We start from the raw sequence: 26,705 nt of genomic DNA on the forward strand, positions 1-26,705 counted from the left end.
TTTGTTTGTTGCCACCTTTTGGGGCTTTTCAAATGACTTCTGTCGTGTCATGGTGAAGACTAATAAAAGAAAAAGGAAAAGTCTGTCACGTTTGTTTTCATTTTCTCAAATGTTTGACTGAAGCCAAAGCCTCAAAGCAGGCAAAGTTTTTCCCGTTGCGTCGCGGAAATGTTTGGCTTTGTGTTGCGAGCCAAAGTCTGAGGTGCGAGCGAGCCGCCGGAGACAAACGACGGCGCATCCGAGGTCCGCCGCCAATGCGACCGAGGAGAGCCGCCGCACGATGCAACGGCACAAAAAATGCAAAACGACAACACTCGCAGGGAGCGGTGCTCGGCCGGCGGCTGACAAATGGCCATTCTGATGAATTCAAGCACCTTTTTTCCATCCCTGATGGATTGAAGCACCTTTTTTCCATCCCTTGTGGCTCAAGTAACCGACGCAGTACAAATGATTGGGATGTAAAAAAGGAAAAAAAATCAACAAAACGTTTGGAGCTGAGCGCCAAACATCGCTCCGAGCCCGCGACGCCGGTGAACGTGCCGCGCTTCCAAGTTTGGACTTTGCTTCGATTTACTTGCTCCCGTCGTCCGCGCCACGCGTTTTTGGGCGCCGTAGCCCAGCGCGCTGGACCTTGTCCGTGCGATCCGTCCGTTCGGTCCGGCTCGGAGCGCCACGCTGACTTGATTTCCTTTGTTCAAAACGTCAGCGCGAGACTGTAAAATGTCGAGTGGTTCCAGAGATGCGCTGACTGCTGAAAGGTCGCGGGTGAAGCCCGCAAAGGTTCCGCGTTTGCCCGCTTCTCTTCGCTTCCATGCTCGCTACGCTCGCGGTAACTAGCGGAGGGCTGCGTGCGTCCTCTCAGAAAGATGGCGACGCGGCCGCGGACGAAGGCGGCACCGCCTCCCCCAGGATTCCTACTCGTCTACTCTTGGCGGCCGGGCCGCTCTGCGCGCACGCTTTATGGCCTTCACTGAAATCGAGTGATCAAGAAGATGGCGATCGGGCCGGCGGGAAAGCTCAGAGCGACGCGCCGGCCGAGCTCCGTCAAGCCGCCTGAGCGCCAAAGAGGGCCTCGTGCCGGCCGAGCCCTGGCGTCCGCTCACCTTTTGAGCGTTTTGCGCCGTTGCCGCTCGTCCCTTCGATCTCGCCGTAGGGGAGGCATGCAGCCGACTAGCTCGCCGTCCGTCCGGCTTTCGTACGACGGCGGTCAGCTGGAGTAAGGAGCGGCGGCGGCGGCGGCGGCCATTTTCCACGAAGCGAGCGGCAAGTGCACGCGCAGCAGGTGGCCGTGTTGACTCTCCGGCTTCCAAAATGTCCTTTGGGTTCTTCATCGTTTTGAGGCTCTTGTTTTAGTGGAGGTTTTTGCTGACTTTGCTCTTGAAATGCTCCCCGTGATAGGAGGAGGGGCTGGGGGGCTTTGGTGAGCTCTCCTCTGATCACGTGACCCCACTTCCTCTCTTCAGTTTCCACGGTGACGGGATCCCTCCTCCTCCTCCTCCTCCTCCTCCTCCTCCTCCTCCTTCCCATCTTCATCTTTCCTTCCTCGGCGTGTCCACTTGCTCGTTCGTCATTGCTGGCGCTCGTCAGGATGTCAGAGAGAGGAACCAGGTAGCTTTGTGCGTCTGCGTGTGCGTCTGCGTGTGCGTGTGCGTGTGCGTGTCTGCTTGCCTGCTTGCTTGTTTTTATTTGATTTTTTTTTAATTACGTACGCTCAATCGTGTAATGACAGAAAGCGACACGTTTCAAACATGATTATGATGTCAAATTGTGCGCGTGATGTCATCCTGTCAAATGTTTGGTGTGTGAGAGAGAGAGAGAGAGAGAGAGAGGGAGAGAGAGAGAGAGGGAGAGAGAGGGACGTGACGGCTGGTTACCATGACAACAAAGCCGGAGCCACACATGAGCTTGCGATAGGAAAAACAAGTGGCGTCTTCAAGTCACACGTGAGAAACGGATTGCTAGTTGAAAGTGGTGAGGTGAAAGCAAGAAAGGTCAAACGGCGGCAGAGACGGGAAGCGGCCGGCGGGCGGGCGGGCGGGAGGACGGCCGATTGAAAATGATTGACACACCCAAAAAAAAAACACCCTCCCAGGCCAAACGGCGCGACGGACGGCGCCACTGACCACGTGACTTGTTCAAAAGTGCCACGGATAGATGAGAACGTTGGCAAAGCTTGGCCTACGTGTGTTTTCAGTCGAGGTGCAAGAATTGCGCATCATTTGCCTTCATTTCAACGGGAAAGCCGATGCGAGTGTGCTCACTCGTATCTCAAGGCTCCGCCGTTGGCTTGAAGCGAGCTCGGACTCATTTCAGATCGAGCGACCTTTGACAAATGTCAGCGCTCGGGCTTGTCGCTCTTGGTTGACTGCAGGTTACATTTTGGAATCGTTAATCATCACAGGTGTGTGGTTTCATTTTCAGAGTTTTTAAAAAAGCAAGTCCCAACGGGAAGGTGAGTCTTGCTCTCGCGCTTGCTCTCGCGCTTGCTCTCGCGCTTGCTCTCGCGCTTGCTCTCGCGCTTGCTCTCGCGCTTGCTCTCGCGCTTGCTTTGCTCTCGCGCTTGCTCTCGCGCTTGCTTTGCTCTCGCGCTTGCTCCGCTTTGCTTTTCCTCGCATTCGATTGGCCGCACCGAGCAGAACACTGTTGCCCCCTTCAGCTCACCGTCTATCTGGGCAAGAGAGACTTTGTGGACCACGTGGACCGCGTGGAGCCCGTCGGTAAGACAAAGCCAATTCTTGACTTGAACGAAGCACATCGGCTTTGACGCCTTCGTTTCCCCACCAGATGGCGTCATCCTGATTGATCCGGACTACTTGAAGGAGAGGAAAGGTTGGCGTGAGAACGAGAGCTAGCTTGTCCGAGTGCATTTGCCCGCCCCATCGACGTCACCGTCGATTGTTTTCCACGCAGTGTTTGTGACGCTCACCTGCGCCTTCCGCTACGGGCGCGAAGACCTGGACGTGCTGGGCCTGACCTTTCGCAAAGATTTGTTTGTGGCCAACGCGCAGGTGTTTCCCGCCCTCGGCGACGAGAAGAACAACTTGACTCGTTTGCAGGAGCGTCTGATGAAGAAACTGGGAGAGCACGCCTACCCGTTCACGTTCCAGGTACACGCGCGCCTCCTTCGCGTAGAAACGGGCCGGTCGGTCGGTCGGGGCCCCCCGCCCGGTTGTCGGTCGTCCGACCTGGGCTTGCCAGAGATCCTTTCAAACGGGTGTCGTTCGTCCTTGAAGGAATGGCTTCCTCAGGTCTTTCCTCCGCCAGATTCGATGAAGGATCAAAAGGCTCCGCTCGCCGCCGCGATGCGGAGTTCCGTCACCCGGTTCGAGTAGGACCGTGTTGACGGGGGCCTCGGGCTTAGATTAGCGGCGCGTCCGACCTTTGTACGCGGCGTTTGCGAAGCGGGCCCGCCGTCATTCTTTGCAAGAAGCGCGATTGAGCGTTTGTCTGCGTTTGCGTTGTCGTTGCAGATCCCGCTAAACCTGCCGTGCTCGGTGACGCTGCAGCCGGGCCCCGAGGACACCGGAAAGGTAGCGAGTGCGCACGCGCCGCCGCTGACCCAACTTCTACCGCTAGTTTCAACCACGAGCCCAAAACCCTTCCTTGTCCTTGTCCTCGTCCTCGTCCTCGTCATTTCAAAGTCATCCCGCAACCCGAGTGACTTGCGAAGGATTCGCTTTGGCTCGAGAGAAAACATCCACGGGGCGGGGACTCTCCGGAACTCGCGCCGGCGTCCCAGGTTAAAGTTAGCCCGGCAGGTCCCCGCTTTCCCGTTAGCTGCGGCCTTTTGCGCCATCATGTGCACATCTTAGCGTTCGAGGGAAAGAAAAGCCGCCAACAAAAAACCCGACCGGGCTAGTTGTGAGCCACGGATATCTGTCGGTGACTAGTCTGGATGTGTCGTGTTCATCGTTCCTTCTTTGAGGAGAAGTGTTACGGTCCTTGTGTTCAAACAAATATTCTGTTGTCTTTGTTGGCAGAGAAATATTTCTGTGAAGACAAGAAATGCACACGTTTGCACGACACGAGTCGCTTCCCGCCTACTGCCGAGGTGCCCCCGAGCGAGAGATTTGCCCGAATTCGGCCCTTTGCTCCCAACGAACGAGGAGCGCCCGGGCGCTCCGAAGCGCTCCGAAGCGCTCCGAAGCGCCGCGCCGCGCCGCGATCCGAGGAAGCTTGCGGCCTTTGTTTTTCCCGCCGGCTCCCTCCTCAAACGTGCAAATGACAAAGTGTCTGCTCTTCAGGCCTGCGGCGTGGACTTTGAAGTCAAAGTGTTTTGCGCGGACAACGCCGAGGAAAAAATCCACAAAAGGTAAAATGCCTCCGCCGCAACATGCATTATGAATGCGAGTGCATTAGCGGTTTCCTGAGGCGCGCGATCAATAGCCTTCTGTCTAATTGAAACCCGTCCCGTCCGTCCACGTGATCCGACGCCGCGCCGCGCCCCGCAGGAACTCTGTTCGTCTGGTGATCCGCAAGGTTCAGTTTGCCCCGGAGAAAGCGGGGCCTCAGCCCACCGCCGAGACCACCAGACACTTCCTGATGTCGGACAAACCGCTGCACCTGGAGGCCTCTCTGGACAAGCAGGTAGGCGAGCTGGTCGGCCAGGCCGCGGCCGCACACTTTGTCACGCCGCCGTGGCCTCTTTCAGATTTACTACCACGGCGAACCCATCAGCGTCAACGTTCACGTCACCAACAACACCAACAAGACGGTGAAGAAGATGAAGGTGTCGGGTACGGGGCCGGGAGGGAGGCGCCTCTGGTCTTCCCTCGCCGTTGCGCCTCCGCTGACCCGCGCTCTGTGCTCCTCCGCAGTGCGACAATACGCCGACATCTGCCTGTTCAACACGGCGCAGTACAAATGTCCGGTGGCCTGTCAAGAGTCCGAGTGAGTCCCGCTCCCCTCGCGCGGAGGGAACAAAAGCCAACAAACCCAGCCCAAAGAAACGCAGCGACGCCGCGCCTCTCGTTCGTGGAGGAGAAAACTCGCAGCCAGCTTTAGCCGCGCGGAAAGCAAAAGAATAGCACAAATGGTTGTTGCCGGGGAAAATGCTTGTCCGCTCATGACTCGATCGTAAATGGAACTCAGAGTAAACGTTACTTCATGAGTTACTTTCAGCAGAGGCCAACAACTCTGCTAGACATATCGTCGAACTTTTAGATAGGATCTAGAGAGAGAGAGTGTGTACGTCCATACTGAAAATGTACATTGCTTATAAATAGAACTATCAAATTCAGGCACTTCTACTTTTTGCCTTGACTCGCAAGCTCAAAGTTGAGGTGGCCAAAGCGTTTGGTGGCAGCCAACTGAATTGAACGGCGTTCGCGAGCAGCGGCGGCACTTGCGGCGGGCGGCTACGCTTTGTGACTATTGTTCAAGGACAGGCTCCAAGCCCGGCTGACGTTTGCTGGCAAACTGAAAATAGGCGGATGGAAAGCGAGCGCATAGCGTCCGCTTGCTTAAGGCTAACGTGCGGTGGGAAACTGCCACCGGCACGCAGGCTAACAATTAGCATCGTTAGCATGGCTACGTGGCTTAGCCTTGGATGTCGCCAGAAGGCACGTCGGCGCGGCATACAGCAATAGGCCAAGGCATATATTCTTTATCCTCTGCGAAAACCCACCCCCGTCGGCGTCGCGTCGATGAAACGGCCCCGGGCCCCTGCTTTGGGCACGCTCACGCCGACCGCTTTGTCTTCTCAGCGACGCGGTGGCTTCCAGTTCGACCTCGTGCAAGGTTTTCACACTGACGCCCTTTCTGTCCAACAATCGAGAGAAACGAGGCCTGGCGCTGGACGGAAAGTTGAAGCACGAAGACACCAACTTGGCCTCCAGTACGCAGTGAGTCGTCGTGCCGTCGAGGACGATTTGAGCAAACAAAGCGTCCCCTTGGGCCGCCATCGGTCGGACGCTCGGCTAAAGCCAACGCAAAGAATATTGGCGTCTTGGTCAAGTTGGACAGCTGTCAAAAGCAAAAGAAAGAAAGTCCAAACCCAGCAGGCAGCTCTAGCAGGCTCCTCGCTCGCTCTGGCCTTGCCCACAGCCACGCGGGGAGACGAGTCAGGGTCTACCACTCTTTGGCTTTCTTCAGGCGGTAGTTTAGGAGTAGTTAGGTTACTCTTTGGCCACCGGTTCGGTACATTGCAGCCTACGGAGGTGACTTTTCCAATAGGTCTCAACATGTTGAGGTCACAATTAGGAAACGGTGGAGTGCATCCAGGAGGATTCAGATAACCTTCAGGGAGTAGATTTGATCGTACTTAGGTAACTATTAAGAAGTACTTGAGTACATCTACGTTACGTCACGATACAGAAATATTTGAGTGCGTCAAAGTGAGTATTTCGGTGAGAGTTAGGGGGTCTTTCCGTAGATTTCAGAGCTCACTTTTCAGAGTATTTCAAACCCCCCGCAAAGTTAACTTTTTTCCCCCCCGATCTGTCGATGTGGGATTCCGCGGGCGCCGAACCGCGAGCATGCGACTGTAGTCGTTGACGACGACGACGATGTCGACAAGCTATGTTGCTGTGTTCAGGTTGCGCGAGGGCGCCGACAAGGAAATGTTGGGCATCGTGGTGTCGTACAAAGTCAAAGTGAAGCTACTGGTTTCTCGAGGAGGGTCAGTCATGTGTCTATTTTTTTTTATGCGACGCCCCCTGGTGGCGACTCATCAATGTTTACTGACACAGCGGCGGCGCGCAATCCTGAGCCTGTTCTGTTGTGGTCCGCAGGCTCCTGGGAGACCTGGCCCCCAGGTAAGCTTTGACCTCCTTTCTACGACACGAGCGCGCACAGCACGTGACTCCGGCCCATATTCATTTGCAGCAAAAAGGAAAATATTCGCGTCAAAAAGTTCATACTCTGAACTTTGTCGAAACGCATTCAAGCATATGTTTAGTGAACGTTTTTTCAGATTTGTGTAATGTTGGGGTTTTTTTTCAATTATTCTTACTATACATTTTTGACGATGTACATCCTTGTTGTCAAATTCTAACAAAAGGGGAGCTCCCAGGGTCATTGGCAAAGTGAAATGAAAACTTCAGCAATAGCGCCCCCTATATTGGACAGAAAGTCCTTTCCAAATGACAGAAATGCGTAAATGGCACTTATCCTTGTTTTGGTTTCAAACGACAACAAAGAGTGCTTTGAGTGTTTCCGAAGTCAGGAGAATCTCTTCTAAAGTCAACTGAAAATGTACATCAATAGTTGCTTGAAGTTGACACCGTTTGAAAAGGCCGACATGCGCCGAATGTGGGCCCGTCCGATAATCGGTCCCTCCCTAATGTTGTTTTCCAGTGACGTGTCACTGGAGCTTCCCTTCACGCTGATGCACCCCAAGCCTTGGGAAGAGTCGCTTCACGGGGAAGACGGTAAGACTTAGCTTAGCCACGTTGGCGTCTCCTCGGGACGGACGGACGGACGCCCGCGTCTGATTTGTTTTGTCTTGCAGCTGCCGACGAAGCGCCGAGCGACACCAACCTGATCCAGTTTGACGCTAAGTGAGCATTGTGTGTGCGTGCGTGGAACGGATGCTTTGCTGTCCATTAAGGGGCTGGCCGGATGCGCGGGCCTTAATGCGTCCGCTCTTGTCAGCTGCCATGACATGAGCGACATTCGTGTGCTGCCACTTGAAAGCATGTCCATTCACTCTTCTTCTTTGGGCGTTTGTGCATCTGCGTTTTGGGGACTTGGAGTGAGCTTGTTTCATGTTTTGTCTCGGCATGGACCAATGTTTACATTCTGATAACCGCCAGCAAAAATATCGCAGTATTCAAATGACAGCTCGAAAATGACCCTTTTTGAAATATTTGGGCCAATATAAAGCGTTTTTTTTTTTTCACCGTTCAACCCAACCCATTTTCTTTTGAAACAAAATCGACAACATTTGGCGCAGAAAAAGGTGTACCATGTTAAGTTTGAAAAAATACATAAAGGTTCACATTCTTCTTCTGTTGTAATTCTTCTTCGTGAGTCGCGCCCTTTCACCAGCGGCCAACTCTTTTTCGAGCTAACTAGTACCCGCTGGCACCATTGCCTTTTGTTTTTGTTTGCGTTTCGCTTTAGGAAGGACATTGCAGCGAGCAAAAAGGCATCCGCGTTTGCGGCGTCTCTTTCGTGCTGCCCCCTCCGGCCTCGTCTCCGTGCGTAACGGCTCGCGAGGAGGAGAAAACAAAAGTTCGCCGGAGGCCATGAACTTCCAAGACGCAGACTGTTGACTCAACTCTTGCTAGCAGCCAATCATATTGTGCCCCGCTTAGAGGTCCCCTCGAAAACGTGAACAGAAGCGGTGACAGACAGCTTCGGTGGCTATTGAAAACCTATTGTAACCTCGATTTGAAAAAAACCCCACAAAACCCCAAAACGTATTTTTGTTTAGAAACCACGCTAAACCGGCAATCGGCCCATGCCTGTCCCTTTTAAACGTCTCCACCCGTTCTCGTCAGCCCTGTCCTTGTGTCGTTTCCCAATCGGCTCACTCCAGCCACCCGTGTCTCGTCCGAGCGAAAATGCGAATCGCTCGAATCGAGGAGGTGCGCTTGCAGCGCGTCGTCTCTCACCTTGGACTTTTTCTTTGGCTCTTCTGCTCCGCAGCGACGACGACATCATCTTTGAAGACTTTGCCCGTCTGCGGCTTATCGGCGCAAAAGACGAAGAGGACGAAGAGGCGGCGGAGGTTAACGACAGATAGAGCCCCGGGGGCGGGCGGGCGGGCGGGCGGGCGGCCGGCCGGCCGGCCGGCCCGGGGCGGGCGAGCGAGCGGGGGCGCCGCCCGCGGGTCCCGGAAAGACTCTGCGGCGCTCGTGCTCGTTTGTCTTCTGCAACACGTCTCGGGTCGACGCGCGCCTGCCCCGCGAGCGTAGCCGGACGACGAGCGGGCCCGGGCGCCCCGGTGGCGCGCTACGTCATTCCGGGTCCGATGGGAATTTGGCTTTGAGCGTCTGCGTGCGCGTACGCTTCGGCTCGCCGGATGTGTTCAAAGTCGGGCGCAAAAACGCCAGCCGGTCGCTTTGCCTGCGGCGTTTTCCGACAGCCCGCAATAGTTGGACGTGTGCGGCTCGCGCCGGCCTTTCGAAGGGCCCCCTTTGGGAGGAATGCACGCAATCAATCTTTTGTCGAGCTTTTCGACAGGACCGTGAGAAAAGTAGTAGATCATAATAACGCTTTGGGAGGAGGCTTTTGTCAACGCACACAAATGGATGAGTGATGTCCGCGCATCAAATGGTGGCTCGTCTCCAGTTCTGCAAAGGCGCTCTCAAGTGACCGTTAGTATGCCGTCTACATGTGAATCCAAATAAAGCACGGCTAATGCCAACCGTTGTCAATTGTTTCTTGGACCGAGGCGTCCCGGCAGTTGCCGTCAAGTGTGGAAATGAGCGTCGTTTGAGCGGGAGCCAGCCCAACCTTGCCAAACGGCCACAGAGATGACAATTGCCTATGAAGCCTATGAAACCAGGCTTCCAAATTGGGAAGAAGCCCAAACGGGCCGCGCCCAGCTCAATCGTCGAGCGGCAGTCAAATCCAGCCGCGCGTCCTGTTCAAACCGACGGCCGATGCGGGGGCAAATTGAATTCAAGCCATTGCATTTGTTTGGACAAAGGGCGTCCTTAAACCTTCGCCGTCCGTCCCGGATCAAAGTCCTGCGCCCGCGCTCTTCATTTGCCCGCCGGTTTCGCAGGTAAGGCATCCCGACTCACTTTCTTTGTCCAATTCAATTGCTTGTGTTCTTGCGCTCGTGCGGCCACGTCCACCCAATTGGGATAAGAATTGAGCTGTCTAGGAGACCAGATCAAAAAACTCCCAAAGCGGATGGTTTTCGCCCCTCCCGCCCAAAACCTCTTTATTTGTTTTATAAAACACTTTTGCCCATTCAAGAAATTAGCATTCAACGGCCAATATGCAATACAAGGCAGGAAGGGTACCGTCGTCTTTTCTCCATGGACCGTGAATGACAAAGATCTCAAAGTGCATTTTCAGGCACATCCTCAAAACCGAGAGAGTGAACTACAAACTTGCCTTTGTCCACATCATTGAAATGAATTATTCATATGTTCACCAATCGGCCCTCGACACACAAAGCGGTGGGAAACATTTTGGCTTCAGAAACGGAAATGGCTTCTTCATTGACGAGGCATCGCAAAGACAAATGGTCCTCATTTCGCCCGTTGCGTTTCATTCAGCTCAGTGAGTCAAATTGAATCGTTGTCAAGCACGTTACGACGCACGCGCACACTTTTGCACAACGCCCGTTGTTTTCAACGTTATTCATTGAAGCTTGCGCTTGCCTTCAGAAACAGAATGTCATGTTTGTTGTTGTTGTTGTTGTTGTTTTGAACTTTGTTTTCTCGGCGTTTCCTCGTCTGACCCGTCAATGATTATTGTGTCGACCTGTGCGCACGCCACGCCCCTGCAGTGTTAGCCAATCAGCCCCCTCTTTACCTCTCCTGTCTTTCTTGTCGTCTTGTCAGTTCGCTTGTATTTAAGTTCCTCGTTTTCGCTCAGTGCCGGCGGGGGGTGCGGTGGGGGGGGGGGGGTGTCGTTGTCTGTGACTTTGTCAAAGTCGAGGCTGTCCTGCATTGCGGATCCTGCTCTGAATTTGAGTCGATGCGTGTCTTGCGAAGGTCAAGCGCGCGGAGAGACTCCCGCGTCCCGGATTTAAATGTATCACCTCGTCGCTTAAGCACAGGTGCCCCCCCACCCCCCCCACCCCCCCGGCGGTCACCTCCAGCCACGCTACTCCAGTCACGTCGAATCATGCACGGCGCGTTCAACTTGGCTGAATCCACCTACCATCTCACTCTTGTGCATGTTTTGGGGTCCCCCTCGCTACTTCCCGACACCCGACCGTGACTCAGAAGGACGCCCCCCCCCCCCTCCAATCCCGTCAATCCCCCTCCCTCGCCCCCACCCTCCGCAAAGCTGTAATGAGGAGGAGTCAAGCGAGTGGCGACGCTGTCAAGTTGCCATGGTTTCCGCCTTCCTCGCAGGTCGCGCGCGCCCGGCGCGCCCGGCGCGCGCGCGACTTGCGAGTGGTCGCCGCTTGAACGTGAGCTTGATGGCGACCACCCACCAAACTTGATTGAGGACCCTCAGGGCGAGGGATGGACAGAGCAGCTCGAAGGAGACGTCGAAGGACGTAAGGTGGCTTCGGAGACGTGTACACAAGGTCGATCGGATGGAGCGAGTGTGAGCGACCGCGGCTCGCTTGCGGTAAGCATCTTGACGCCTTGCTCGCTCGGCAATGGGGGGGCCCTCGGGCCCTCCCTCCCTCCTCTTCGTCTTTTTTTTGTCTTTGATCTTTGCGGGGGGCGACCAAAAATGCCAGTAGTAGAGAGTGGATTTGTCCTTCGTGACCACAGTCAGCAAACAAAACCAAACCAAACCGCAAAAACGCGACCGTGGCACAATCCGAAAAAGCACATTGCGATTTCGTCGGCTCGCAAGCGTGACGTCATCGCGCTCCCCTGAGAGATGCTGCTGTTGCTAGGTTACTGGCTGACTTCCCGTGCCATTTTGGGGAGCGACGCCATGACGCGATCTGGACATGATCATGATCATGGCCGTCGTCCACGCAAATCGCAAATCATCTTTGCCCTCTGGAAAGGCGTTCGTCACGCGCGGCCTCGCAAAGGAGACCGACGCGTCCTTTTTTCCCCCACGCGTCTTGAAATCATCCATGAAAATGGCACTCAATTGGATTGTACTTGAGCACAACGCGCAGCAGCGAGCTGATTCAAAGAATGTCAAGAACGTTGCTCCTTCGCGCCACCCGGCGCCAGACGCCAAACACAATAGTGTCGTCATTCTTTGCAGAGGATGAAGAATACGACATGTACTGTATGCCTGTGAGTATCGTTACCGCATATTGCGTATCTGCGTATTGTCTGCATCAACCATGTGTTTGAAAAGCACGTTGATGCTATTTGTGTCAGGATTGGACGTGGTCGTGGACCGGCAGCGAGGCGAGGCAAAAAGTCGTTGGCTTCCAAAAGAACAAAGCAAACGGGGCACTCGCTCGGCTTTTATCCAAAACACCAAGTGAGCCCGAGTCCAAAATAGGAAAGTGGGCCAAAACAAACACACGGCGGACGAGACTCCACCGGTGGCCGAGGGAGCCGACTGCCCTCGCGGCTTGGTGTTTCGCTTTCACCTTGGGCTTGAGCGCCTCTCTTTCGAGCGCCATTTCCGTCCTTGAACTGGTCCAAACATGTCTGGTAAAACACGGGGTACTCTTCAAAACAGCCAGCCAGCCAGCCAGCCAGCCAGCCAGCCAACCTTTTGTTTGTCGGCCGTCGCCCGAGGATAGCTCCGGCGTTTTTTTCTTTTTCGCAGCCTCGTCTGAGGTTGAGGACGAGGGGTCGCCCGCGAGTCGGGCGGCTTCTCCCGAAAGTGACGCCGCTCGCCGCGCGACCTCCTCAAAAGAACGTTGACGACGACGCGCCTTGCGACGGTCCGCAAAGGCTAACCGGGGCGTTGCCGCCGTTAGCCAGAGGACGGCTCGGAAAGATTTGGACCGCGTTCCGATGCGCGAAAAACGTTTTGCGAGAAGGGAAACGATACGCGAGCACGTACGCGATTGCTTTGCGAGGCCCGGCGGAAGGGCAGATTGGCCACCCTCGCGAGCCTCGGCCGCTCTGCGAGAGACGGCCGGCAGTCTCCTCGTCCGGCGGGCGGCGGCGGCGAGCATGTTTGGATTCGGAATGGCCTTTTGCGACAATGTCCCTCTCTGCCCGGCTCCCGCAGGAACCATGACGTCTCAGGAGGAGGCTTCGGCCCCGCGCGGCTTTTTCCGCTACGTGGAGGACCGAGGCCTTCGGGCTTACGACGAGCTGGTCATCCAGAACGCCTCGGACATTTCCAGGGAGAGCGACCGCGTTCGAAAGGATGCCGACCGGACCTACTTGCAGGAGAAAAAACAGAAGAAGAAGCGTCAGGGAGAGGCCATCAAAAGGCGAGCCACCTACCGTACATACGCCGGGCCACGCCCGCGTAGTCCCCCGGGGCCCGGGGCTCGGTCCCCTCGCCTCCATGGCGACTGGGGACCGTTTGCGTGGCGTCGTACGGGTGCATGGGCCGTCGGTCAGGTCCGGAAACGCCGCTTGCCCGCTCGCCGTGTGCTTTTGTTTGGCCGTGACTCGCTTTCGTTCCTTGAGTGTCGGTTTGCCTCCATCGGGTCCTTGAGTTCCTCTTGTTTGCGCTTCCGCGATCTTTCCCACTCGTGGCCTTTGTCGCATCGTCCCTTTTCATCGCCCACCTAAATCGGCCTCCCGCCTCACAACCGGTCCACTTTTTCACTTTGCGCTCATCTTCCCCGTGACGGAGGGCGTACTCTCGGTTCTCCCGAGCGAGTTTTGAGCACGCCCTCGGATCGGAGCGTTGTGGACAATCTCACCGAGACAAAGGTTGTCCTTCAGATGTTTGTGGAGGTGGAGGTGGAGATAAGTGGACGCGTTGAAATCAATCTTTGTGACCATGGCTGGTAGTTTGACGTTTTGGAAGGCGCGCCAGTTGGGCCCGCGACGTCACACCAAGACTAGGGGACTTTTTGGCGATGTCGAAGGGCCGTGGCTCGAGTCCCGGGCTCAAGTGGTTATTTACCGATTGGCCGCTAACAGATTGCTATGATTGGAAGTGCAGGCGGGTTTCATTTTATGGGGCAAAAAGATACCAAAGGAGATGAAATTCCGGCCCTGCGGACGCTTTTGGCTCCTTTAAGTTGCATCATCTGTCCTTTTTGTCCTCCAAGCGCTTGTTCGTCGGCTGGCTTGCCGTTCTCCCCGCGCCGCATGCTTTCGCCAGTTCGGAACGGCCCAGGCCTTTCAGGACGCACGCTAAGTTGGGCCCGTCCGTCTGTCCGTCCGTCCGTCCGTCCGTCCGTCTCTGTAGGCCTGACGACGAGGCGCCGGGCGCAACCGAGGAGACGTGCTGCGGGAAACATTTGCGGATGGGTTTCATGACCATGCCGGCGGCGCAGGACGGCCCGCGGCCGGCCGCCGGCCAGGCCTTGGGCGTCCGCTCTCAGTCCCTGGACTGGGTGGGCGCCGACGCTGACTGGGACGAGCGCAAACAGCCGCCGCCCAAGCCCAGGAGGGATCCCAACACCAAACTCAGCAGCAGCTCGGAGGCGCTTCATACGCCGCAAGACGAAGGTGAAGGCCGTTGCGCCCGCCGCCATTGCTGCGCTCTCTGCGTGCGTGCGGCTGGCGCGTTGGCCTCTCTCGCGCTCGCGCTCGCTCTCGCTCTTGCTCCCGCTCTCGCTCTCCCTCCCGCTCCCGCTCTCGCTCCCGCTCCCGCTCTCGCTCTCGCTCTCGCTCTCGCTCTCGCTCCCCGCCTTTCTGTCTCTTTCAGTCTCTCTGTCTCTGTCTTTTTCTCTCTCTCTCATTCACTGTCCACTTCTGGCTGCCTCTCTTTCTCTCAGTCTGTCTCCCCCTCTCTGCCTCTCTCTGGCTTTCTCTCTCTCTCTCGTCTGAGTTGCGTTGAGCTTGTGCTGTGTGTCTCTGTCTTTTGCTCTTACCTTCGCTCTCCCTGTTTATTTCTTCCTCTCTTTCCGTCTCTGTCGTTCTGTCTCTCAATCTGTCTTTTTCGCACTCCGTTTGTCTCTCTCTGTCTTTCGCTCGAGCTCTCTCGCATCCTGTCTGTCTCTCTGTGCGTATCTCTGTCTCGCTCCGTCTTTTGCTCTCCCTCTCTGTCGCTTCCCGTCCGTCTCCACCTCTCTCACTCCCAGACTCTTCCTCACCGTCTCTCTCTCTCTCTCTCTCTCGGTCGCTCTCTCTGTCTTTCTGTCTGTGTCTCGGTCTCTCTCTGGCTCTGTCTGCGTCTGTAGCTGTCGCTCCCTCGCTCTCGGGAGTGCCGCGTTTCTCTCGTGTCTCTGTCTTTCTCCTCTTCTCCGCACGGCAGGCAACACTTAATGCGCCAGCAATATTTGGTTTGTGTGCTTGCAGTTCACTACCACGTGTGCGCTGAGGACTTGAAGAAGACGCCTCCCCCCAAGCCCAAACGCAACCCAAACACGCAGCTCAGCTCATCCTTTGATGAAGCCCACGCGTGTAACCACGGCAACCGCAGGAAGGAGACGTCGCCCTCGCACGGCCGCTATTTGGCTTCGCGAGACGAGCCCGAGTCCGTTTACATCGAAATGGCCGGAAACGTCTCGGCGGAAAGCCAAGACGATCAGAACGAGTCGGTGTACGAGGAGATGAAATACTCGGATTCCTGCTTGTCTTTGTGCCACATCCCTCAACCGTTCCCCAACCTCCTGACGCACCGGCCGCCGTTGCTGGTCTTCCCGCCGTTCCCCCCTCAGCGCTCGCCCAATTCGGACGAGTCTCCGCTGACCCCCGTAGACGTCACTCAACTGTCTATGGTGGGGAAAAAGGCGGGGCTCGCGGAACACTCCAGGAGCTCCAAAAGGAGCAAAGACGAAGACGAGTGGCCGTCCGCATCCACCGTCACAACTTCGGGTCGCTCGTCGGCGCCGCCGCTTCCCTGCGGCCCGCACGCGTCCTCGAGCTGCGCCCACAATGGGAGCGCCTACCCGCGCAGCCAATCGGCCTGCCCCTCCCCCGTGAGCATGGCCCGCTCTCGGACGCCTTTGAGCCTGAAGAGGCCGCCCCCCTACAAGGCCCTGATGGCCGGACGGCCCCCGGAGGGCGGGGGGGCTCAGTACGGCAGCTCGGCCCCGTCGCTGGATGACCTCACCGCGCCGCAAACCTCCACCGAGCGGCTGGCCAAGACAGACTGGAGGAGCGGGCGTGGCGCTGAAGGTACGACGGGGTTAGAGTTGACTGCCAGCGTACAGCTGTCACAATACGGGCACTTTGTGCGTACCGTGTGACTGGTGCTCAAGTACCACTTGAAAAGTGCCAACATGTTTGTTGTTGTTGTTGTTGTTGTTGTGGGAGGACAGAATCCAAGTGTTTGCGTCAGCTGGGTCGCTCGTCATCAACGTCGGGGGTGCCGTCAGCGCCGCAGGACCATCCCGCCTTCAGCCAGGTAACGGTATAGGAGGCGGTGCCCGATATGTCTGTTTGTTTTACTCATTTGCTAGCGATATTAGCAATATTAGCATTACGCTGCGGGGATGCTAGCTTGTGTTTGAGTGACCTTTGCTCCGCCCCTTAGATGCCGTGGCTGTGCGGGGACGCCACCATGATGGAGACCATCGAGAAGAAACGAGTTTTGTGTCGCGAGATCAAAAGTCGCCGGCGTGCCGACGAGAAGCTCAGCAAACGGGACGGCCTGCCCCTCGGGCCGCCCACCCGGAGGAGGAAACAGCCGCCGCCGTATTCGGCTCCGCCCGCGGCCGCCGGACGATCGTGGGACACGGCCATCTGAGGAGTCGGTGCCGCTCCCAGCGTCTTGGCGTCTTGTTGTCTGGCGTCCGCACCGAACGGGACCAAACGAGCCGATCCGAGCCGAGCGTCGGAGACGCCGCAAACCGCCGCCTGTGGCTTTCCAAATGTACGTGAAGCCAGTACAGTGAACCTGATCCGCTATTTACGGGGGTTAGCGGCCCTGCCAAAATGTGCCACCGGTTGACGCCCACCTGACAAGCGGGCCGCGCTCGAGGGCAAAGCCGTAGGACGGCCAAAAAAAGCCATTCAAGGGGAGCGAAAGCCCAACAAATGAACGTATGAGCCAAGGTTCCAATAGTTTGGTTGGCCCTTTTTTCATGGTGCTTACTTTTGATTTTGTTTGGACTTTTGTTCTCGTTTCAGTTCGTTACATCTCGTTGTCAGAGCAGGCTTTGTCGCTTTGAAGATTTTCAAAAATGCCCGGTTATTTTAGTTTTGAGTAGTTTGAATATTAGGATGAGTATTTGTCGAGTACAAGATCAATGAAGAGAATGTGTCATAAATTCAGGTAAAGTCCAATTCTCAAACGACTGTTTGACCTTCCTTCTTCTGCACACGGACGACAGGAAGACCGGAGTCAACGCCTTTCAAATGAAGCCCCAAAGCTCCTGAGTGAACCAGGGACATTTTCGCTAGAATAAGTTTGCGTTGCGTTTGCAGTTTGAATTCTTTTGTTTGTTAACTGTAATAATGCACTAGGTCCATCGTATAGAAATAGGGCATTTATTTGTTGATGAACTTCAATGCTGAACAATCCTTGACACAGGGCAATCCGTTCCAAATCCATCATTCAAATACGGGCGAACGATCCCAACGCATCGATGGCATAAACGACTGCATTCAGCTTGTTGAATGAGGCGAGCGAAACAAGCAAACCGCTTCCACGTGAGGCTCATCAATAGCATTAGCGACATCCAACTGACCTCGTGGCATTTACGCACAACAGTGACTGGCGGACCAATTGCAAAGGCAAAGGCAAAGGCAACGACACGGGCGAGTAGCTAGCTAGCTAGCTAGCTAGCTAGCTGCTTCGGGCAAGAAGCCCAAACCAACTTTCAGCTCAGCTTTCAAGGAGCGGCGACAAAACAGGACATTTGCAACGCAGATGGAAAAGGCCCATGAATTCAGTCACCCGAACAACAACGACAACGGGATCCTTTTATTGCTTTGGTCTGAGTGTAAAATCATCAAATAACGCACAATAGGTTTCCCCCCCTCGCAAAAATCCGCAAATCGGCGCAGGTTCACTGTACTTTGGCGCATTTTTATCATTGGAAGTCCCATTTTCTTACACAGGTGATCATGAAGCCATGACGATGACAACGATGGAGAGAAATGGAAATGGCTTTGCTTAGCGTTGCTAACAGCAAGTCTTTGCTAACAAAGCTTCACTTCAGTGCAGCGCTGCAACCAGGGACGTGCTGGGACCAAAAGTTGGCCTGCCTGGGAATATTCTAGGACGGCCGGGGGGTGGGGGTGTTACACTCCAAAAGTGATATCGGCGATGGGGGCGGGGGACGCTTGAGCGGTTTGATCGGCACGGAAATAGACCGGCCGTTTGGGGGAATTTTGCCGGAATTCCCCATGGCCAACACGGCGCTGGCTGCGACTGATTGTCTTAATAATCAACTTGTCTATTTTTTCGATGAACCGATGAATGGGATGAAAACCCTTTTCTAAATTGTCATCCCTTTCTTGAAAAATAGGCCATTTCAAACCTACAGTGAAAGAAAATGCAAAGACAAATTGACTATAATTCAGTTACAGGTTTGGCTTGACAGCTGTCACAATAGGGGCAAAAATGTGAACCATTTGTTTGCAAAAGTCTTATTTGGATTCACCGCAAAGACAATCCGTCTGCCTTCACGTAGGACTCCAAAAATGGCGGAGAATGTGCTGCTGAGATGCTGAAATTGCAAATATTTGGACAATTTGAAGTCAAACAAGGCCTTCATATGATCCATCAGTTTCGCAAATAGCTGTCAATTTGTTTGATGATTGATTAGTTGTGGATTAATGGAATCATTGTTGCACCTGTACTTCAGTGTTACTCATTGACCTATCTCCAGTTCTTGTGACGGAGTGTCATACGCCGCAACCGACCACAGCGCACGTTTGTGCCCGAAAGGAACCCCGAGAAGGGAAACGTTTGCTTGCCGGGAGCCCAACATGACAGATTTGTCTTTTTGGCTTCGTGCAAGCAACAGCTCGACGTGACGCCATCATTGGCGCACTTTGCCCTCGGATGGCCCTGCTCAGGATTGTGTCCCCATCGGGAAGGGAGTGAAATGAAAACACAATTGATGGCAAGTGCTCAGCCGCGTGAGAGACTTTGTTATCTGGGCAGACGCATAGAGGGAGGCTACAAGCGATGACTTGAATGCCCAATATTTCACAATGTGTCCTTTGAAATTTCATTTGGGTAGCTCACTGTTCATGATGAATAAAGTGTCGGAGCGATGACTACATGGTTGCTGATTGTGTGCGTGTGTGTGTGTGTGTGTCTTTTTTTAATTTTTTAAAAAAACTTTTATTGTGTGTGTCTTTTAACTCACACGATTCCGTGTCAGCTGAAGGTTTGGTTAGGGAAGGAGGAATGATGGAACCGGGCTGGGCAATTTTAGATCGTATTTGGTGGTCGCGATATGGAGGACCGAAACAGCCAAAATAAAAAATGAATCGGTGAGAATATAAACAAATAAAGAAAGGTGAAAATAAAAACGAATCTAAAAAAATCTAATTGAAATAAATCAAATATAACATACTGCATTTCCTTTTGTATTTATTTACCCATTTATTTTGCCACTCTGTTTTTTTTATTTTAAATCTTTTTTTATTTTTGTACTTTTTTTTGTTTTATATATTTTTGTTGTTCTTATTTCCATATCTTTTTTTTGATATTTTTTTGATATTTTTTTATTTGCACTTGTATTCATTTATTTTGGATTTTATTTGATCCGTCAAACACATCAACATGTACAACATGTGTTTGCTCCACGGTAGGTACATTTTTTCCATTTTTCTCTTTTCATTATTTACAGTAAATCAATCATTTAGAAATATAAATCAAGAACAATTTTTAAAAGTGTATAAATATTTTCACCCATTTGAGAGAAATCGCATCAATGCACGCACCAAATATCTGCAAAATGCTGCTGGGCCAAACTTTGCGCCCGCTGAAAGCTGAACGGCGCAATTGCGCATTTGGATTGCGGCCGCTAGCTGCAACGGTTGCGTTTGCGCACGCGCGCATCAATATTGCGCGTTCAAGGCGCAATGTTGTTGCGCATGCGCAGTGGCCGCCTTCCTCCCCACGGCGAATTTTCGAGCAGGGAAAAGGACGTCGCCATTTTATCGGTAAACATGACATTTTCATTCATCCTTTCGTCACGTTTCTTCAGCGTGCGAACACTTACTACACGTTGACGCTCACCGGCACGCACGCACACACACAGACACACTCACACACCTACACACAAACACACAAAACCCATTGAGTCGGCGGCTAATGTGTTAGCGCGCAGCTAGCTAGCATGGCGCTCGTCTTCGGACTCGCCCGCGACGCGACTCGGGCGAGCAATCTCGCCGTCTCCATGGTGACGCTTTGACGTTGGTTCCATCTGCGTGTCACCGATGAAATATTGGCGTCTCCATGGCAACGTCGTCGCCCCCAAAAACTTGTTAATGTTTGATTGTGCGGCTGCTAGCCGACAAAAGCTCGGCAAGGACGCTGATGATTGGCCGAGACGGGCCACGTGACCTGACCTCGTAACAAGAGTACAAAACGGTTTAGAGGAGCAAAAGCAGATCCACTCTCTAGTAAAGTTAAGTAAGAAAACAAAGTTAACCGGTTATGTGCCCTGAATGAAATTGCTTGAACCGTACTTGCTAGCATGGGGTTGGTTTTCCTGGCCTCTGCATTTTTCTGCATCTGGCCTTTTGGGAAGTAAATCAAATTCAACATAACATTGACTGCCTCAACTACAGTGCCCTGTACGCGCGTCCAGGGCTTTTGGGGCCCGGTGGGGGAAAAAAAGACAGTAAATGTTACCACTTTTACCTAGTACTGCTCCCGGGTGGCCGAGGCGGGCGGGCAGCAGCTCAATGGCCAAAGAGTGACAAAAAGTGAAATTGTATTGAATGATGTCATTATTACTGTATGTCGAGGAGCGCTTTGGAATGAAGTCTTTTTGTTCTCTCGGTAATCTGCTCATCATCTCAAAACAACGTTTATGTTAGTATAGCTTGCCGTGTTTTGCAACGTGACCATTCGCTCCAAGTGAAATCTGCCATACAGAGAGACCCGGTTTAAAAAAAAATAAGGTGGTGATGTTTTTGGTTTTGGTTTTTAGCTCTAATGCTAAAAATCCGAGGTAGGCTGCAACTCATGATCATTTTATTTGTCAGGTGATATGCTGAAAAGGCCATGTGTTTGACTTGGTGTCACCTGAGTTTGCCGTAAAACGCGCGGCCACCCCGTTGAGCGGCGCTGTTGAGCCGGCTGTGCTTTTGTGCCGCCGCCTCAGGATTGGGAAGAGCCGGGGAGCGCCAACCAGACAGGCCGCCGGCGTGCGTGCGCGCGCGCCAGGAGGAGGAGGAGGAGGAGGAGGGGCGGCGGCGACGACGACGACGACGACGACGAGCGGGCCGGCCGGCCGGCCATGGCGACCCCCTGGCAGGACGAGGACGAGGAGTTGAAGGCGGGCGGGGCCAAGGGCCTCGGCAACCGGCCCAGGTTCTCCTTCTCTGAGATCAAGATGCTGCTGCAGGAAGTCCGCAGGAACAGATACATCCTCCTCAGTGAGTCCGATCGGCCGACGGGCGGGATTTTCGTACTGTCCGTCAATACCGCCATTTTGTGGCGTATGGACATTGATAGAGCTTTCCATAAAAGATCCATCCATCCATTATCTCTAGCGCTTCTCCTCACAAGGGTCGCGGGGAGTGCTGGAGCCTATCCCAGCAGTCTTCGGGCAGTGGGCGGGGGACACCCTGGATCGGTCGACAGCCAATCGCATCCGTAAAAGATATTTCAAGGAAATATTTCTGAGCAAATTTGTGACAGCTGCTTTAAAACAACAGCAATTTTTATTGCATCGTAGGGATAGACCGAGTATCGGCGCTGATATTCGTCATTTTGACAAATGTCGGTATCGGCCTTTTTAAAAAAATCTGCTGGCCGATAATAAATCCATTTCAAACCGTGTTAACCTCAAGGAACTATTTATTTACATTTTGAGTTAACTTTATAGTAGATTCTACTGACCCCGGTTAACAATCTGCACTTTTTGTTTGAAATCAAAAGAAGGATAAGGGAAATTTCCCTGAGATTCAGCTTCAAATGTAAATCTTGAACCAATAATGACAGAAAACGTGTCGTTGAATGGCCGCGGTGCTCCCGCACACGTCGCGGGATGTCCAAACGGACATCGGAGGAGCACGCGCACGCCGCTGTGCCGCTTTGGCGCTCTGGCGCTCCCGCTTTGCGATTTGGCCGCTCGAGAAGAACGCGGGTGGCCAAGGACCTTCCGGAATACGTCTTTGCGTCCCCGCATTTTGCCATATTGCAAAGTCGTTTCACCCCAAAAACTACAACGGTAGTGCCGTCGAAGCTATGATATGGAGCACCCCTAATTTCGACCCCCGCTTTATTTGTGGGCCGAAAAGCCACCCGTAGCAAAAAGTTGATGACTATTCAACTGCGCTGGAAAATAATTTAGATTTTTTTGTAACACTGAAATATCCTTGAGTAAGGGGGAATATAAGCATTTTCCATGTAAAGCACAAAAACAAAACTGCAAATACTGTATGTGAGTCCACTTTTCCATTGATTAGTGTGCAGACGAGCGCGGCCAAGCACATGGGTGCTCTCGCCACCTAGTGGACACAGATGACATTGTTGAACTCGGACATGCAAAATGTGTGACGCATTGGGCAAAAGTGGGCGAGAAGGGAATTGAATAAGAACACTGAAGTATGCGGCACCTTTGCCTTCAGGGAAGTTTAATCACGGCGTGTCGGCAGAGGCCAAGAAACAAAAGTGGGCCGAGATCACGGATCAGATCAACGGTCTGGGACAGAACCACAGAGAGGTGAGTGCACGCGCACGCGCGCCTTTGATGATGATGATGACGACGACGACGACGACGATGATGTCGATGTCACTCGGTCGAAGCGCCAAAGGCAAACTTTGACCAAACTGCTGGGCCACCTTTCATTTTGCTCGGAGAGCGCCCGGCATTTTTCAGCATTTGCGCGCACTACTTCCGCGGAAGATCGGTGGCGGCCAGCCAAATAGCGGGCCCGACCGGAACCCCCCGCTCAGCATCCTCGTGTGCGTTTCAGGTGCGTCAAATCATGAAGAAATGGGCGGACCTGAAATGCGACGGCAAGCGTCGCATGGCTCTCCTGCGCGCTCCCAACGGCTCGGCGGGGAGGCGCAAGAGGAAGTCCCTGGACTCGGTGGAGAAGATGGTCCACCGCATCCTGCTGATGAGTCCCACCGGAGGTCAGGCGCCGACTCGCCAAATGCGCCAGAGCGGCCGCTCGGCCTCCGGACGCAGCGACGGCAAAGTGTTTTCAAAGGCGAAGGCGGGCCTTCGGGCCGCTCGTCACTCTGCCGCCGTACTCGAAAGCCGCCGCGTTCATTCGGACACCGTACACGTTTGACTGGTTGAGCCGTCGCCTTTTGACCGCAATTCATTCCAGTTGGAGTCCCAAATGAGTCGTCTGATTGGACTCACACAAACAACGAGCAGCTGCGTTGTCTTTGGACACAAAGGCTCCCTTTGTAGTTGAACACGCACGTTGAACACAACGTTGTCATGATCCAACTTTGTCTCATTGACAAATGTTGAGATGACAATATTATTATGCCGTCTTCAAATTTTGCGTTTGCGACAAAATAAATCTATAATAAGTATATATATATATATATATATATAAGATAAATAAATGTCCCCCCCCCCAACCCAAAAAGCGGCGTCTGTCACGGCGCATTTTGGTCCGGACGGGCGTGTGCGGCGACTCCCGTTGAACGTGACTCGCGAGAATGAATTCTGAACTCTTCGGCGATTAGTGCGGCTGCGGCCGATCAATGGGATGAAAACGACGACGAGCGAGCGAGCGGCCGGCCGGCCGTCGCTTTATTCAACGCGGGGCATTCTTTCAGAAAACGCTCAGGCCACAATTGACTCTGATTGCGTTTCTGGTTTGAGCCGTCCAAAAACGGGCAAAACGCCGACGGTTGTTTTCCAAAGCTGAAAGCCACGTTTGCCGTGTTTGGAATCGCTCCGCTTTCACAAGTCGGAGCATATTTGCCGCGGGGAGGCTGAAATCCCGACGGCGGGCAAATGTTGCCTTTGACCTTGAGGGTGTGCGCCCACATGTGAGCGAGCGAGAGGGAGAGAGAGAGAGAGCGCATTCTGTCCCGCGCACTTGGGAAAGCGTCCAAGTGTCGTTGGTTTGTGCAATCTGTCCAAATTGCAAAATTGGCATTGTCGTAAAAAAAACGTTCATATTTATTCCCAGCCGACGCGTGCTGTTTCCACAAGGAAATCGTACTTGAATTTATTCTTTTGCACCTTTTTTTTTTTTTTTCAAATTGAGTAATAGCTCATTTGATACATTTAGTTTATTATTTCTGTTATATTGTATATAGTATATTATTATTTGGTTTGATAAGTTTCGTACAAAAGGACCTAACTTTGACATTTTCTTGTTTTGTCCCAAAAAACAAAAGATGGTTTGAATGATGGTGATTTCATGGATGACCAAAATGGTGCCGATGTGGCAATGGAGCAGGCCTATTGCGTCGCTCGTTGTTTTGAAGCGGCTCCTCAAACGGCCGCGCGCTCTTCTCTCAGACGTTCTCAGCGACGTGGACGACGACGACGACGACGACCGCGACGATGAAGGCTCCAAGTCGGCCGCCGCCGCCGCCGCCAGCAAGAAGGCCGGCGGCCGCTACTCCTACCTGGACGCCAACAACAGCTCGCTCTCGCTGCCCGGAGGACTTTCCTTGGACTTCTCGCCTCTGTCGTCGCCCGACAAGGAGCTGAGCGGTAAGCTTCGCTTCCGCCGCCTCCGCCTCCGCCGCCGCTTTGCATGCGGGAAAGGCTTCCCTGATGGAGCCGCCCTCCCGCGCTTGTGTTTTTGCTCTCGCAGGCGACCCCTTCCACTCGTCGGACGACGATGCGGGTGAGAAAAGCCGCGTCTTGCTTGCAAACGTTTCGCCCAGGTCGCCTCGCCTCACCTCGCCTCACCTCGCCTCGCATGAGAAACGTCTGACGGCCGGTGGGGAAAAGTCCAGCGTTTTCGTTTCCAAAACCTGGACGTTACTTCAAATGGAGGATTGTGTCACCGCTTTGGTCCCTAACTCGTCAGAACAGCGGCCAAAATGTCCACGGTGTGGATGTTTGCAAACGGAGGACTCGAGAAAGCGGACCAGATTTCCTGCCGGAGGCTGAAAGTGGCAACATTTGGACAATTTCAAATGAAACAAAAAAAGACAATTCTCCGCTCATTGGAGAATTGATGAGTTCCTTGAATCGTAGCACGTCCAAGTTGTCTCGAAGTTCATCGAAACTAAGGACAGTCGTCCGCATTTTGGCAAGAGGCGTGTTTCGCGTCTGTCAGACAAAACTTGTGTTTTTTCTAAGCCGAGTGCACAATTGGGACGGAGTAGCAAATATTTGACTTTTTAGATTTAATTTTGGGGTCTCGAATGTCCGCCGCAAAAGTCACCCAAGCTTGTTGGTCTTTTGCAGAACCCTCCATGGACTGCGACGACAACTCCACCTTCTCCGTCCAGTCGTCCTTCGCGCCGCCCAAGCTGGTGCACACGTACTCGCGACACAACCGCGGCGCCGTCAGCACCACCTCAAAAGAGGGCGACGCCGACTCGTCTCCCGCTTCGCCGCCGGCGCCGCACGGCGCCGCCTTCCCCGCCGTCACCTCCTCCTCCTCGCCCTCGCTTCTCCCGCCCGCCAACGACTGCTCCCGGCCGGCGCCCTCCTCTTCCTCCTCCTCGTCCGATCACCCCAAAGCGGGCGGCGCGCGGCCCGAGCCGCTCCCGGCCGGCGGGCGTCCGGCGCCGGCGGGCCTGGCGCAGCTGGCGTGTCACAGCGTGCAGCAGCAGCGCGCCAGTCGGCAGCTGCTGGCGTCGGTGTCGCGCTCGCTGGAGACGCTGGCGCAGTCGCTGCAGCTGCTGGTGGAGAGCCAGCAGGAGTTTGTCAACGAGTCGCTGACGCTGCAGAGGGAGACGCTGGGCGTGCTCAAGACCTTCTCGGGCGCCGCGCTGGCCGTGCTGAGAGACGCCAGGGCGCAAGGCCCCGCCCTCAAGCCCGACAAGATGGACGACGGCGCTTCGGGGCGCTCCACATGAGCCCGCGACCGTGGCTTTGGCTCGGGTCGGGCCGCGTGACCTTCAATTGGAATGTCCGCGTTGTTCCACCCCCCAAAAAAAAAAACCCATTTGAATCCGTTTGACACCGAGCAAGCTTGGAAACGTCGCCTTCCGGCTTCCAATTCCACATAAGGTTGAAATTCCGAGTAAGTGCTCCGCAACGTCTCCGAGAAGTGAGCTGTCAAAGTGCGTGGCGGAAGATTCCAGCCTGGCCGGAAGGGAAGGCGGGCCCCGCTGGCGTTGGAGCCACTGCACGCGCCGCCAGCCATCGGTTGCGACGTAAGAAGCGCGGACTGCGTCGCTCTCCAGTGGCTCGCACGAGCAGCAGATGTGGCTGCCGGATGGCCGAGAGCAGCGTCGCGCAGATGCGCTGTGTCCAAAAAAAAAAACACCGCGTCATTAGGTTAGGAACGATGGTGTTTTGGTGGAGTGGTGCCACTTTTACATCATTCAAATACACACTACAATAGTTTTGCGCGTGGTCGGGGTCCGCCGGATGTCATTTTCATTCATTTCAACGGGAAAAAACGGATTTGCGCGTTTTGAGCTACAAGCGTGCTCGCCTACGGAGCGAGTTCAACTGCTATCCCGCGGCGGCGGCGGCGGCGGCGGCAGTCGGAGCCTTTGCGGCACGGCTGCTCCACGTTGTCGTCTCCATTGAGTTGCGTCGGCAACACACGACTTGAAACGAGCGACTTTCTGTTTGCAGCTATGCTGTTGCTGGAAGCGCGCGGTGCACAAAAGCACAAAAGAAAACAAAAAAACTCATGACAAAAACTGACAAATGAACTCGAATGAACTGCTCTTATTGTTGAATGCCCAACCCACATTTGAAACATCTTGACAGCTTTGTAATTTATGAGACACACATGACAATAAATCCTCTCTGTGAAGGGACAACGTGGTTTTGGTTTGGTACAATCCGGTATACGGACGGACGCAAAGTC

The 26,705-nt window shown here is 54.1% G+C and overlaps 3 protein-coding genes across 18 annotated transcripts; all 3 read left to right on the forward strand.

The window, feature by feature from the left end:
* Nucleotides 1-30: 30 nt before the first annotated feature.
* Nucleotides 31-9,313, forward strand: arrb1 (arrestin, beta 1). Of its 15 annotated transcripts, XM_086035203.1 has the most exons (16): nucleotides 57-1,608; nucleotides 2,422-2,452; nucleotides 2,657-2,717; nucleotides 2,785-2,829; nucleotides 2,911-3,107; nucleotides 3,471-3,530; nucleotides 4,245-4,312; nucleotides 4,452-4,587; nucleotides 4,652-4,736; nucleotides 4,818-4,890; nucleotides 5,706-5,843; nucleotides 6,536-6,619; nucleotides 6,732-6,755; nucleotides 7,297-7,370; nucleotides 7,451-7,499; nucleotides 8,593-9,313. In XM_086035203.1, the coding sequence occupies exons 1-16, from the start codon at nucleotides 1,589-1,591 to the stop codon at nucleotides 8,687-8,689; spliced, it is 1,242 nt and encodes a 413-aa protein (XP_085891329.1). In that variant the 5' UTR covers nucleotides 57-1,588; the 3' UTR covers nucleotides 8,690-9,313. The 15 variants fall into 15 exon arrangements, 6 of the variants coding, with proteins under 6 accessions (XP_085891333.1, XP_085891334.1, XP_085891332.1 ...); XM_086035202.1 differs by having other exon boundaries at nucleotides 51-1,608; nucleotides 2,422-2,717; XR_015087404.1 differs by lacking the exon at nucleotides 8,593-9,313 and having other exon boundaries at nucleotides 48-1,608; nucleotides 2,422-2,717; nucleotides 6,690-6,755.
* Nucleotides 9,314-10,536: 1,223 nt separating this feature from the next.
* On the forward strand, nucleotides 10,537-19,116 carry LOC147144233 (neuronal tyrosine-phosphorylated phosphoinositide-3-kinase adapter 2-like). 2 transcript variants are annotated; one of them, XM_086035200.1, is made up of 6 exons: nucleotides 10,537-11,208; nucleotides 12,742-12,949; nucleotides 13,885-14,147; nucleotides 14,940-15,761; nucleotides 15,905-15,990; nucleotides 16,120-19,116. In XM_086035200.1, the coding sequence occupies exons 2-6, from the start codon at nucleotides 12,747-12,749 to the stop codon at nucleotides 16,330-16,332; spliced, it is 1,587 nt and encodes a 528-aa protein (XP_085891326.1). In that variant the 5' UTR covers nucleotides 10,537-11,208; nucleotides 12,742-12,746; the 3' UTR covers nucleotides 16,333-19,116. The 2 variants fall into 2 exon arrangements, with proteins under 2 accessions (XP_085891326.1, XP_085891327.1); XM_086035201.1 differs by lacking the exon at nucleotides 10,537-11,208 and adding an exon at nucleotides 11,226-11,843.
* A 459-nt stretch (nucleotides 19,117-19,575) lies between these two features.
* LOC147144234 (uncharacterized) lies at nucleotides 19,576-26,658 on the forward strand. Its single transcript, XM_086036307.1, has 7 exons — nucleotides 19,576-19,709; nucleotides 20,879-21,152; nucleotides 22,350-22,444; nucleotides 22,698-22,860; nucleotides 24,218-24,415; nucleotides 24,519-24,551; nucleotides 25,121-26,658. The coding sequence occupies exons 1-7, from the start codon at nucleotides 19,629-19,631 to the stop codon at nucleotides 25,735-25,737; spliced, it is 1,461 nt and encodes a 486-aa protein (XP_085892433.1). The 5' UTR covers nucleotides 19,576-19,628; the 3' UTR covers nucleotides 25,738-26,658.
* The last annotated feature ends 47 nt before the right edge of the window (nucleotides 26,659-26,705 follow it).

Source organism: Filicampus tigris, chromosome 7, assembly GCF_054856515.1.
Source record: "Filicampus tigris isolate MCC_2025a chromosome 7, RoL_Ftig_1.0, whole genome shotgun sequence".
Classification (NCBI taxonomy): Eukaryota; Metazoa; Chordata; class Actinopteri; order Syngnathiformes; family Syngnathidae; genus Filicampus; species Filicampus tigris.

Coding starts and splice junctions, on each gene's coding strand:
- arrb1 (XM_086035202.1), top strand. CDS start 1,589: ATGTCAGAGAGAGGAACCAG. Junction 4,737..4,817: donor GAAGAAGATGAAGGTGTCGG/GTACGGGGCCGG, acceptor GCTCCTCCGCAG/TGCGACAATACGCCGACATC. Junction 4,891..5,705: donor GTGGCCTGTCAAGAGTCCGA/GTGAGTCCCGCT, acceptor TTGTCTTCTCAG/CGACGCGGTGGCTTCCAGTT.
- LOC147144233 (XM_086035200.1), top strand. CDS start 12,747: ATGACGTCTCAGGAGGAGGCTTCGGCCCCGCGCGGCTTTTTCCGCTAC. Junction 14,148..14,939: donor TCATACGCCGCAAGACGAAG/GTGAAGGCCGTT, acceptor GTGTGCTTGCAG/TTCACTACCACGTGTGCGCT. Junction 15,762..15,904: donor GAGCGGGCGTGGCGCTGAAG/GTACGACGGGGT, acceptor GTGGGAGGACAG/AATCCAAGTGTTTGCGTCAG.
- LOC147144234 (XM_086036307.1), top strand. CDS start 19,629: ATGTTGTTGCGCATGCGCAGTGGCCGCCTTCCTCCCCACGGCGAATTT. Junction 21,153..22,349: donor GAACAGATACATCCTCCTCA/GTGAGTCCGATC, acceptor CTTTGCCTTCAG/GGAAGTTTAATCACGGCGTG. Junction 24,552..25,120: donor CTCGTCGGACGACGATGCGG/GTGAGAAAAGCC, acceptor GGTCTTTTGCAG/AACCCTCCATGGACTGCGAC.